Source organism: Hibiscus syriacus, unplaced genomic scaffold, assembly GCF_006381635.1.
Source record: "Hibiscus syriacus cultivar Baekdansim isolate YM2019G1 unplaced genomic scaffold, ASM638163v2 tig00110847_pilon, whole genome shotgun sequence".
Taxonomy (NCBI): domain Eukaryota; kingdom Viridiplantae; phylum Streptophyta; class Magnoliopsida; order Malvales; family Malvaceae; genus Hibiscus; species Hibiscus syriacus.
In genome coordinates, this window is record NW_024062888.1 from 1,799,372 (window position 1) to 1,812,160 (window position 12,789).

Here is a 12,789-nt window from a genome sequence, read left to right on the forward strand (position 1 = left end):
AAAGAGATAAAAAAAATATGTATTATCTTAATTCAATGAATAAAAATAAATATATTAGAGTATTTTCCTGATAAAAAAATAAAGTTTAAATATTTAAAAAGTTAGTTAGTCTCTAATTAAGTCCTCTAATTGATCTGAAACTCTTTTGCATCAATCTTTGGATATTATGATATGTTTTTAAAGGCTCCAAAAATTTAAATTTTTTGGTATGGGCTTGGACTGGTCAGGTTGGATATCTATTTTGGACGGGAAGTTTTACAGTGTGACACCTTAATATAAGGCTAAAATAAGACGTTGCCGATTTTATTATTATTTAAATAACAAAATCGTAAAAAAATACCTAAAATATTATTATTTTTAGCTAAAACATTATTATTTTTTAGCTAAAACATCAATTTTTTGTAACATTTCAAGTAAAAGTGTCCAATAATAACAAAACTGGTAGCGCTTTATCAAATTTGGTAAAGCGCCCAATAATAACAAAACCGGTAGCGCATTTTTTTAGTTGTATATTAAGGCTGCCGCACGTGAGCATTTCCCATTTTGGACTCACTTCAATTTCAGTTGTTTTGATTTTTTTTATATAAATCTAATATAAATACAAGGTAATATCTATTTAAAGAATCTCGATCATTTGACAATGAACGTTCATACTTTTGACGTATGCAATTCTTGAACTCAGGACTTCGAGAAATAACAAGTTTATAAACCGCTGAAGTCGTTTCGTTCTTGCCAGTTGTTTAAACTTATTTCTTACATTAGGGTCCCGTTGGAAGAATTAGGTTGAAATCTGGATTTAGACATATGATGCTCGTATCACATATGTCTTTCATTAACCAATGTTGATATCATGGATTGAAAAGTGATCACTTTCGAGGTAAGAAAGTTGGACACTTATCTCAATTCCGTCGACATATACTGAGTGATACAATCTTTAATCGAATACTATTTTGTGTATATAGTTTTTTTGTCCAAACTTTTTCAATATTAGTTAAAAAGAAAAACAGATCTTGATTATTTTTATCTTATTGATATAATTCAACAAGGTTTGATTGTAAATCACGTAAGCATCATTACTTTTTGTATATTAGAGAACACTCTGATAGCTAGGGCTAAGTAATTGTTTTAATAGTCTTTGGCATCTCTTTGGTAGCTTCACTCGAGGATTGTACACAGTTTCCACCACAATTGCCCACGTTACATCCAGGAGTAACACCACCTGAACCATATCCCACACCAACTCCATTTTGTCCGGATCCAATTACAGTCCCAACTCCACCCCCGGTCCACCACACCCGTTGTTCCCACCTGACCCGATTCCAACACCATATCAAACATTGTTTCCTGATTGACCCCCTGATTGTCCGATGCCGTACCCAATGCTATTTCTTGTCTGTCCCCCTGATTGCCCAATGTCGTACCCAATACTTTCTTCTGACTGCCCTCCTGATTGTCCAATGCCATACCCAAGACTTTCTCCTGATTGTCCTCTTGATTGCCCAATGTTGTATCCAATGTTATTTCCTGATTGTCCTCTTGATTGCCCAATGTTGTATCCAATGTTATTTCCTGATTGTCCCCCTGATTCGCCAATGCCGTACCCGATACTTTCTCCTGACTGTCCCCCTGATTGTCCAATACCATACCCAAGACTTTCTCCTGATTGTCCAACACCATACCCAATACCTTCTCCTGATTGTCCCCATGATTGTCCAATGCCATACCCGATACCATTTCCATTGACAATTCCAACTCCATAACCAACGCCAAGTTTTTCGTCAGTAGGGTTCTTTATTGGTTCATGGACACCAGGGTCCATGCTTGTGTAGACGAGGTTGGCTTGGTCCAATAGGAACCTATTAGCCGAACTCAACCCCAAGGATAAACAAACCGAGAGAACCATGCACGCAAACTTTAGTACCAAGGATGAGGATGCCATTTTGTTGGTTTTCTACTACTCTTCAACGTGATTCAAAGGGTATCACATCATTTATTTATATAGTGTTGAAAATGGCTGTGAAAGAGAGAAGATTCGAGGGAAGTGCAGTGCAGAGAATACCCCCATGGCATTTGCTTGTTTGATTTGTTCTTCTAATATGGGATCATGGACCTTACATGAGTAGCCGTCTATGTGCCTTAATTTGTTGCAATACCAATCGTTCATTATTCACCAAGCAAAACATAAACGAAACGAAAAGAAAAACCACCCGTTCATGTGCTTCATCAGCTCCTGAATTTAATGAATTAAGATGGATAATTAGTTTAAACACCTAATTAGCTGGAAACAATTTGTTATTTTCACTTCAGGATCATGGAATGATAAAAACTTGGCCCTCACTAATTAGCTGGAAACAATTTTATTAACAAATTTTATCTTCATAATATTTAACAACTTAAGCCCCGTACCAACAATGTTTGATAGTCATTAAATATTGAATCGAACTCGAATTATAGTCATTAAATATTGAATCAAACTCGAATTAAATATTTTTTATGTGAATTATAATTTAATGAATCTCAAATTAATTAATTGTTTGTAATAAGTAATGTTATTGCCATTTATATTCTTTTTAGAATTTTAGACATTTTAAAATCTAAAAGATTTTTTTATATTTTTTAAAAATTATATCTCATTATTAGTTGCTACACCCCTCACTGATGTCACTGGTTTTAGATTTCTGGTAGTTATTGTCGAAACGATTTTTAAACCTTTGTGGGAGCGAGATTTTGAAAACCGCATCATTTTTAAATTATGATCTTTATGTTTGATTTTTTTATTAAAAATAATGTGATTTTAGAAAACCTCTCGTTTCGAAAATTTGGGAATTCATTCACGATAAAAACACAGATTCGAAGAGTCGCCACCAATCTTTGATTAGGGTGTGATTGGACACCCAAAAACGTTGTCATTTTAAATAAAAATTAATTTTAATTAAAACCACAAATTTAGGTCCGCGTTACCAAAAATGAGTTCGGGAGTTGGTTACGCGTGGGGAAGGATTAGCACCCCCACAGCGCCCTAAATCGGTACCTCGTCGATTAATTAATGTCTTTGCAATGAAATTTACAAATTCAATTTTAAATTGGTTTATGATCCCCGACAAAACAACATATGAATTTTACAACATTCAAAAGCATCAAAATAGATTAAATTAAAATTACCCAACCTTTAGAAAGATAAAGAATGTTCGATTATTTACAAATGCCGAGACCAGATCTTAAACAGTTATAACAACCTTTTCTCGATAAATTTAAATAGCCGAACATTTCTTTTTCTTTCATTCCCAAATTTTAAAATGATAAATCCATTTCTTAGGTGTCACTGATGGGATACACTTTTATTTTAAAATCGTTTAAAGCAGATATCTAATCAGTTAAGACAACCCACTTAAAACAATTTTAAATTAACAGAATATTACCCTTAATCAAATTATGTAATAATTTCGAGTTATGCACGTGAGACTAACATGCAAACACTAAGTAAATAATGCCACATATTAACAAAACATTTAAGCTTAAAGTAACCCAATCACTTGCACACATGACTAATCGGCAAACATGATAATGAAACCTTAATATTTTAAAATTATAAAATTTTATTATTACCATATTAACATACATGTGATAAATGGGTTTCATACTAAATTAACTAATAACTAAGATATAATATTAATTTTATTAATTTACAAGGCCTAAAATACAATTGGGTGATATGGTACATACATGCATTAAAGTAAAACAACATAAAATTAAATATGCTATTAATAACTCAAGTCTCATATTTAAAATTTCCATAGAGGACCACCATGAAAGAAAATTAAACTAGGCATGCAAAATATAAATTAACCACTGAAATGAGTAAATCTGTTGAGTGACTAAAATGCTAGGCAACCAAAATTACAGGGTACATTCAAAAAACAACACAAAATGAAGAACAACATAACTTAAGGACCAAAACAAAATACGCTAAAAATAACAAGGCACAATCAGAAACCAGTAAAGTTTGATTCAGGACCAAAACAAAACTCTCTCAAAATATAGGAACCAATTTAATAAAACAGAAACCTCGATTTAGTGACCCGAATTCAATAATTGAAACTAACGGACCCTCAACGAGATTGACCACTTACCCTAAAACCCGGTTCTCCCCCTGCTCATCAAAACGATGCCGTTTTGGAGCTTGCTAAACGGCGCTGTTTTGGAAACTACATATATTAGACACCCTAGGTTTAATTTTAACCTAATTTTATTCTACTCTTATTCTTATTTTGGATTAACACATCCCCCCGCCGTTCTCAACTCTGCCTCTATCTCTTTCTTTTCTTTAAACCTAAAAAATCATGGCCACCTGGCCCCCGCCGTTCAACGGCTCCGATGAGGACCAAACCCCTCAAATACTATCCTAAAAAAACCTTGAACCCCAAAGTAACGACTCTCTCACTACAGAACCCCAAGAAAACCTCCAGTTAAACTAACCAAAAACCTTACTTTTCAAACCCTTAACCTCCCACGAACCTAGATCTATGATGGTAAAGCTCTTACCTTCGAGAAAAGAGGTGCCTACGCTTCGAACGGACAAGGTTTTGGACGCTATCGAGGTAAGAATCCTCCTTTTTCTTGGATGCTCTCGGTTCTTTTTTTGTTGTCTTTTTTTGTTGATGATGGGTATTTTCGTTTATGTTTTTGCTTCTCTCGTTGATGATTCCTTTTTTTTCTGGATTTTGTTTTCTACGAACGTTTTGTCACTGATGATATATGGTTTGCTCTCTGCTTTTTAGTCGATCTCCTCGGTTTTTGCTTCCTCGTGTTCTGTTTTATTTTGTGTGCAGCCCCCCCCCGGTTTGGACATGGTGAGCACGGGCAAAGGTGGTGGTGGCCTCGGTTTCAATGGATGGTCGACAGACGTGGTTTCGTGCTATCCCGAGGAGTGCGTGGTGGGTGTTTTTCACTGTCTCGGTACTTTGTGATCATTGAGAGTCGTTGGATCTCATCAGATCCAATAGTGTAGGCTTCGGCGGCGCTGGGTATAGGGTAAAAACCCTAATGGTCCTTTGATCTGGACCGTTAAATGAGGAACAGATCCAACGGTTCTGGGCGAGAGGCGGCTGGGCACTGGTGACAGGAAACCCTAACAGGCCTAGGGTTTCTCCAAGTGGGTTGTAGCACTGGGCTACCGGATTTGGGCCTGCCTGGTTCGGTTTTGGGCCTGTTGTAACATTTTTTCCTTAAGTTCGGGCCTGTAAAAATCAAATAACATGTTTAGTGTGTTTTTAATTATTTATTTATTTAATTACTTAATGCATATATATATATATATATATATATATATATGTTAATAATTACTTATAACAATATTAACAATAACAATAAACTCGTATTAATCATCGAATAAGACCTCGGACAAATCGAGCATCTACAGCTGCCCCTCTTTGCTCATTGTCGTATAACGAGAATAGAGCAAAGATCAAAAGATGGTCAAGTTTGTCCGGTCATGAAAAACTCAAAAAATTAATCTGATTCATTGTAACTTCAAAATAAGTGGAATTTGAAAATTTTTAAATATGAGTTCGCTCCCTTTTCTTTAGGAAGTATGAAACTTGAAGAATTTTCAACCATCATATCTGCTCTCTATTCCTTCAGAGAGTATGAGACTCGAACAGTCTTCAACAATCATGTCTGCTCCCTATTTCTTCAGAGAGTATAAGACTCGAACATTCTTCAAACGGGTTCGCTCCCTCTTTCTCTAGGGAGTATGGAACTCGAAAATCTTCAAACGGGCTCACTCCTTCTTTCTCTAGGGAGTATGGAACTTTTAAATCTTTAAACGGGTTCGCTCCCTCTTTCTTCAGGAAGTATAGAACTCGGACATCTTCTTCAAACGGGTTCGCTCCCTCTTTCTTCAGGAAGTATAGAACTCCAATAACTTCACACGGGTTCGCTCCCTCTTTCTCTAGGGAGTATGGAACTCGAACATCTTCTTCAAACGGGTTCGCTCCCTCTTTCTTCAGGAAGTATAGAACTCGGACATCTTCTTCAAACGGGTTCGCTCCCTCTTTCTTCAGGAAGTATAGAACTCCAATAACTTCACAATGGTTCGCTCCCTCTTTCTCTAGGGAATATGGAACTCGAACATCTTCAAACGGGTTCGCTCCCTCTTTCTTCAGAAAGTATAGAACTCGAATATCTTCTTCCTCTTCACTACTTTCTTGTGAAGGCTTAAGTTTGATTTTCTTCGAAGGTTAAACTTGAAAATCAAACATTATCACTCATTAATGTAAGCTTCAAAATATTATACTCAACAATTCAGAGTTCAAGAAAATTTTTGAAAATTTGTCTTCATCTTGAAACTTGTTTAAGAGCCCTTAGATACGAGAATCTATTCGGGCTCAATCGTCTTCATCAATCTTTTCAAGATCACCAAACTAGTTATCCTCATCTTCATGCTTCAATATCTTCAATCTTCAACTATTATTGGGAAACCTGTAGCCATTTTAAATCATCATGCAATGCTATGATCCTATTTATGCCTACGATGTATGTAATCATGCAATTTAATGCACTTTCTTCTCCAAAGGAACACCGTCTCCTTTAATCTCGATGGACCTTGGTTTCGTCTTGGGCACAGAACATTTGGCCAGTTCACCCCAGTTGACAATCTCAATACCATAACTTTCGGCTTGACAGGGCTTTGACTTCTTTTTTTCTTGAAACCTGTCAGTATTCAGGACCACTTCTTGATAAATAACAATCTCTTTGATTCATCTCTTAATGACTGGGATTTTCTATGAATTCCCAGGTTCTAGCTTCCCACAACCATACAAGCTTACACGTTAAAACCATTGTTAGCTTCAGAATACCTGCATTTTCCAAAACCTTTTGCATAATAGTACAAAATGATCTCATGTACCACAAGCTAAGCTATGTGTTTTAACTTTTTCAAAATTAGATGCTTGTAAAAAAAGGAAATTGAAAAGGAAAAATATCTCTTTATTGATATGAATGCAGAGAATCTTTGGCGACTATATAAAAAACTTTGATTTGAAAACCAAAGGGATAGGTGCCCTCAAATATCAATAACACAAATGTTTTTGAACTGCACGCCGTTAAAATGACTCGAGTGTAGCTTCTGTCAAAAAGACTTCCAACATTGTGATGATGCCTAAGAGTGTGAAGCTTTTTCTGAACTCCAAAATCTTCCATTATCGGATGCCCTAAACCAGTATTAAATCCCAGGTGCATTCAAGTTCTCCCCTGGTTATTTCCATCGAGACTCATTAATCTTTGGTCTCAATCCTGATCACCCACTGCCATTGCTGCTCATGTCAAGAGCTCTTTTCCACTTCTAAAAACAATTCAGAACCTCCACCTTGCATGAATTCTGAATCTTAAAACTCAAGCCGCCCTTTGCGGGTTTTCAACTTGAGGCCTTCTTTGGTTTCAAGACGTCCTTCTCGAGTTTTCATCCTGAACCCTCCTTTTTTTCTTTTTTTTGTTCTTTTTTGTTTTTTTTTTGTTTTTTTGTTTTTTATTTTTTTCATTGTTTTCATCTTCAGGCAAAATACCTCTTAACCGTGTCAGAATTCACCAGATAGGGTAATTCTAACCCATCCATCTCAGTTAAGACTAGAGCTCCCCAGAAAAGGCTTTCTTGATAACATAGGGTCCCTCCCATTTGGGCATCCATTTTCCTCGGAAATCTTTTTGAATGGGCAACATCCTTCTAAGCACCAGATCTCCTTCGTGAATTTCTCGAGGGTGAATTTTCTTGTTGTGTGCTCATATCATCCGGTTCTGGTACATTTGACCGTGACAAATAGATTTCAGTCTCTTTTCTTCAATCAAATTCAATTGGTCATATCTGGCGTGTACCCATTCTGCCTCATTTAGCTTCACCTCCGATAAAACCCTGAGTGAGGGAATTTCCACTTCAACAGGGAGGACAGCTTCCATCCCATACACTAGAGAAAATGGAGTTGCCCCAGTTGACGTCCATACAGAAGTCTGATAGGCTAACAGAGCAAATGGCAACTTCTCATGCCAATTTTTATAAGTTTCAGTCATCTTCTCTATAAGCCTCTTAATGTTCTTATTAGCCGCCTCCACGGCCCCATTCATCTTTGGGCGATAAATAGTGGAATTATGGTGCTTTATTTTGAATTGTTCACATACAGATTTCATCATCATGTTGTTTAAGTTCAATGCATTGTCAGAGGTAATTCTCTCCGGTAAGCCATATCTGCATATGATTTCCTTCTTCAAGAACCTACCGTTGACTGGTAACACTTGCGTAGGAAGCTGCTTCTACCCACTTAGTGAAGTAATCTATTGCTACCAGAATGAAGTGATGGCCATTTGACGCTTTTGGCAAAATTTGCCCAATAACATCCATGCCCCACATATAAAACGGCCATGGAGCTGTCATCACATGCAACGGATGAGGAGGGGTATGCATTCTATCCCCATAAATTTGACACTTGTGACACTTTTGGGCATAATTAATGCAATCAGTTTCCATAGTTGACCAATAATACCCAAATCTCATAACCTGCCTGGCCATTATATGCCCATTAGCATGGGTGCCACATATCCCTTCATGTACTTCTTCAAGGATCATTTTGGCTTCTTTAGTGTCCACACACCTTAATAAGACATAATCCATACTTTTCTTGTATAATGTCTAACCATTAAGCACATATCCTGCTGTCATTCTCCTAATAGTCCTCTTGTCATTCTCAGTTGCCTGTTCGGGGTAACTTTGATGCCTTATATATTGCAAGATATCATAGTACCAAGGTCTTCTATCCTCTTCTTCTTCAATGTTAAAGCAGTGGGCTGGATACTCATAAGCCTTCATCTCAATAGACATCATATTTGAATGCTCGTTCATCTTAAAGGCTGATGCCAAAGTAGCCAAGGCATCTGCTATTTGATTTTCTTCCCTGAGGAGGTAATTGAAAGTCACTTCTTCGAATTCTTCAATGAGTTCCAAGACTAATTTACGATATTCCACAAGCTTAGGATCTTTTGTTTCCATTCTCCTCTGAGTTGGTAAATTACCAAAGCTGAATCCCCGTATACTTTGAGCATTTTTACTCTGAGTTCAACTGCAGCTTTAAGACCCATAACACAGGCCTCATACTCAGCCATATTGTTTGTACAATCAAAATTAAGCGACTGATAAACGGATAATGATCTTCATCTGGCGAAACCAAAATTGCCCCAATCCCATGTCCTAAGGCATTTGAAGCGCATCAAAGTTCATCTTCCAGTATTTACCGGTGGGTACAATTGTTTCTTCCTCTGAGATAGCCATTAAATCCTCATCTAGAAAGTTGAAGTTCAACGGTTCATATTCTTCAGAAGCCCTACTTGCAATGAATTCTGCTATGGCGCTCCCTTTAACCGCCTTCTGGCTTACATATTGGATATCAAATTCGGACAACAGGATTTTCCAACGGGCTAATCTTCCCGACAAAGCATGTACACCCATTAGATACTTCAAAGGGTCCAGTTTGGATATGAGCCAAGTAGTATGATACAACATATACTGTCTAAGTCTTCTGGTAGCCCATACTAAAGCACAACACAACTTTTCAATTGGTGAGTATCTTGCCTCACACTCAGTGAACTTCTTACTGAGATAATAGATAGCCCTCTCCCTCTTCTCAGTTTGATCATGTTTCCCCAACACACATCCCATGGAATTGTCATACACTGATAAGTAAAGAATTAAAGGTTTGCCTGAGATAGGTGGCGCTAGGATCGGAGTATTCGACAGATACCTCTTTACCACCTCAAAAGCCTCTTGACAATCCTCACTCCATTCTCCTGAATCATTCTTTCGAAGAAGGTGAAATATGGGATCATATTTCTCTTTCAACTGTGAGATAAATCGGGTTATATAATTCAATCTTCCCAAAAATCCTCGAATCTCCTTCTGTGTTCTTGGGGTTGGCAAATCTTGAATGACCCTTACTTTATCAGGGTCTATTTCAATTCCCTTTCTGCTCACTATAAATCCCAACAGTTTTCCCGAGGTCACCCCAAAAGTACACTTATTTGGGTTAAGTTTTAGTTAACACCTCTTTAATCTTTGAAAAAGCTTCCTCAAATTCTCGATATGTTCCCCCTCTGTCTTGGCTTTGACGATCATATCATCAACGTAGACTTCAATTTCTTTATGCATCATGTCATGAAATAATGTCACCATAGCCCTCTGATAGGTTGCCCCTACATTCTTCAATCCAAACGGCATGACTTTATAGCAGAACGTTCCCCACATAGTGATAAAAGTTGTTTTCTCCATATCTTCAAGGTGTATTTTAATTTGTTTGTAGCCGGAGAATCCATCCATAAATGAGAATAAGGAATTTCTGGCAGTGTTGTCCACCAGCGTATCTATGTGAGGCAAAGGAAAGTTGTCCTTCGGATTGGCTCTGTTAAGATCTCTATAGTCGACACACATTCGCACTTTCCCATCCTTCTTCGGCACTGGGACAATATTTGCTACCCACTCAGGATATTTGGCCACCTTAAGAAAACCAGCTTCAAATTGTTTCTTCACTTCTTCTTTAATTTTAAGCAGCATCTCCGGTCTCATTCTTCTCAATCTGTTGAACGGACTTACAATCAGGCTTTATCGGCAGTTTATGGACAACCAACTCTGTATCCAAACCTGGCATATCTTCGTATGACCAAGCAAATACCTCCTTGAAATTTTGAAGTAATTCTATCAAACTTTGTCTTCCCTCAATAGATAGGGTAGTACCAATCTTTACTTATTTTTTATCCTCATCCGTACCCAAATTCAAAATATCTGTATGCTCTTCGTGAGGCAGAATCTGTTTATCCTCCTGTTCCACCATCCTTAGCAATTCAGAAGGTAGTTCACATCCCTCATAATCATCAAAACCTTCGATTTCCCCTTGACATATGGGCATCTCGAAATCAATCTCCGGGTTAGGTTCATCGGTATTTGCATCATTGATATCTGAGTTCTCTGCAAAAGATTTGTAAACTACAGGCAGTTCTTCCTCAGTCCAATTATTCAACACAACGCCCGGTGGCACAGGGTAAATGCCCACATCTCTCATTTCTTCGAACCCCTCATCGGTTATAACATTAATGCCTAAATCCTCCAAGGCCTTCTCAACTATCACTTTACCACTTCCCAAGGTCCCTTGAAACATATGCCCTTCTGACACAAAAGTGTTGCTTAATGGCGGGAAAGTCATGGGTTCCCAGCTTGGTTTTTCACCAGTCAGTCTTGCTTTTCTCAATTCTTGGCTCTTCTTGATGTCCCTCAGTTTTTCTTTTAAAGTTGGCTGATACCCTAAACCAAACATGTCACTTTTAGTTATAGGGTATATCAGACTCATCGATCCTTGCAATCGACGTCCAAGCCCTTTGCCAGGCTCCTCTTCCAAGAGTCCGTTTGAGTCTCATTTTGGTGCAGTTTGACAATCTAGGTTTTGGGATCTTTTTGCCTTCAGCTACAAACGTTGCATTAACAAAATCTAACGATCTGAAAGAACACTCAACAGCTTGTTCTTGCACTTCAACATACAGAGCCGTAGTCGAAACTGAAGCGATAATATCCTCTTCAGCGTGAATTCATATAAGCCTCCCATCAATTGCAAATTTTATGCTCTGGTGCAAAGTTGACGGGACAGCGCCGGCCTGATGAATTCAGGGTCTTCCCAACAAGCAATTGTATGTAGGCATGATGTCCATCACAAGAAACTCTACTTCATATATTACTGGACCAATAGTCAGAGGAATATCAATCTTACCTAACACCTCTTTTTTCGTTCCATCAAAAGCTCGAACCACACTTTGGCAGTTTCTCATTAGGTACTATCAACTGGTAGTTTTTTTAGGGTCACCAAGGGCATCACATTTAATGACGAACTGTTATCTATCAGTACTCTGGATAAAACGTGCCCTTTGCACCTAACTCTAATGTGTAGAGCCTTATGATTGCCAATTATCCCTAAAGGGATCTCGTCTTCAGAAAAAGATAAAAAGTTATCGGCTTGTATGTTGGCAACTAATCGGTCCAGCTTTTCTGTGGGTATCTCCTTCGGGACAAAGGTTTGGTCAAAACTTTTAACAAAGCGTTGCGATGAGCCTCTGAACTCAGAAGAAGTGATAGGACAGAAATACGGGCAGGCAGCTTGTGCAGTTGTTCAACAATACTGTATTCACTATGCTTCAAAAATTTTAAAAATTCCACCGCTTCATTCTCCGTTACCGGCTCATTGACGACGGGCTTATCTTCTTTTATCTGCACGTCAACACTTTTTCTTTTCTCGACGGCAATCTTCTTCTCAGGCTCTTTGTGATAACATCTACCACTCCTGGTCATGTGTCCCACTTCGTCTACTTCTTCTTGTTGCTTTGCCACCTCTCCTATTTGACAAGTATATCTCCAGGGCACCTGTTTATTATCTTTGTACGGGAACGGAGAGGGAGGTGTAATAATCACCTTTGGAGCTACCCTTTCAGCTACTCGATTCTTGGGAGTAATGATGAGGGGACGACTAGCACTGTATATTCCTTCAAATGACCCCTCAGAGGCGTAAACTTCTGCTTCTTCTCTTTCAGCCACTTCTTTGAAAAACTCGATTTCTTTATTATTCATCATTTCTTGCACCAGCTCCAAGAAATCAGGACAATGTTGTGTAGTGTGTCCTATGTCGTTATGGTAGAGGCATATCTCTTCATTATTGAAGAGCTCATGCGGAAGACTGGTCTTTAATAGTCCTACTTTAACCATTTGGCACCACA

General features: G+C 37.9%; 1 protein-coding gene across 1 annotated transcript; it reads right to left on the reverse strand.

Moving 5' to 3' along the window:
• Positions 1 to 1,112: 1,112 nt before the first annotated feature.
• Positions 1,113 to 1,903, reverse strand: LOC120143382 (putative glycine-rich cell wall structural protein 1). The gene is made up of 2 exons (XM_039157717.1): positions 1,377 to 1,903; positions 1,113 to 1,308 (listed from the first exon to the last, which is right to left on the reverse strand). The coding sequence occupies exons 1-2, from the start codon at positions 1,901 to 1,903 to the stop codon at positions 1,113 to 1,115; spliced, it is 723 nt and encodes a 240-aa protein (XP_039013648.1).
• Positions 1,904 to 12,789: the final 10,886 nt, after the last annotated feature.

What these genes read in the sequence shown, in the direction of transcription:
- LOC120143382 (XM_039157717.1), bottom strand. Translation starts at nt 1,903, where the DNA reads ATGGTTCTCTCGGTTTGTTTATCCTTGGGGTTGAGTTCGGCTAATAGG. An exon ending in CAGACAAGAAATAGCATTGG is followed by an intron (nt 1,309 to 1,376) that starts GTACGGCATCGG and finishes GAATCGGGTCAG; the next exon opens with GTGGGAACAACGGGTGTGGT.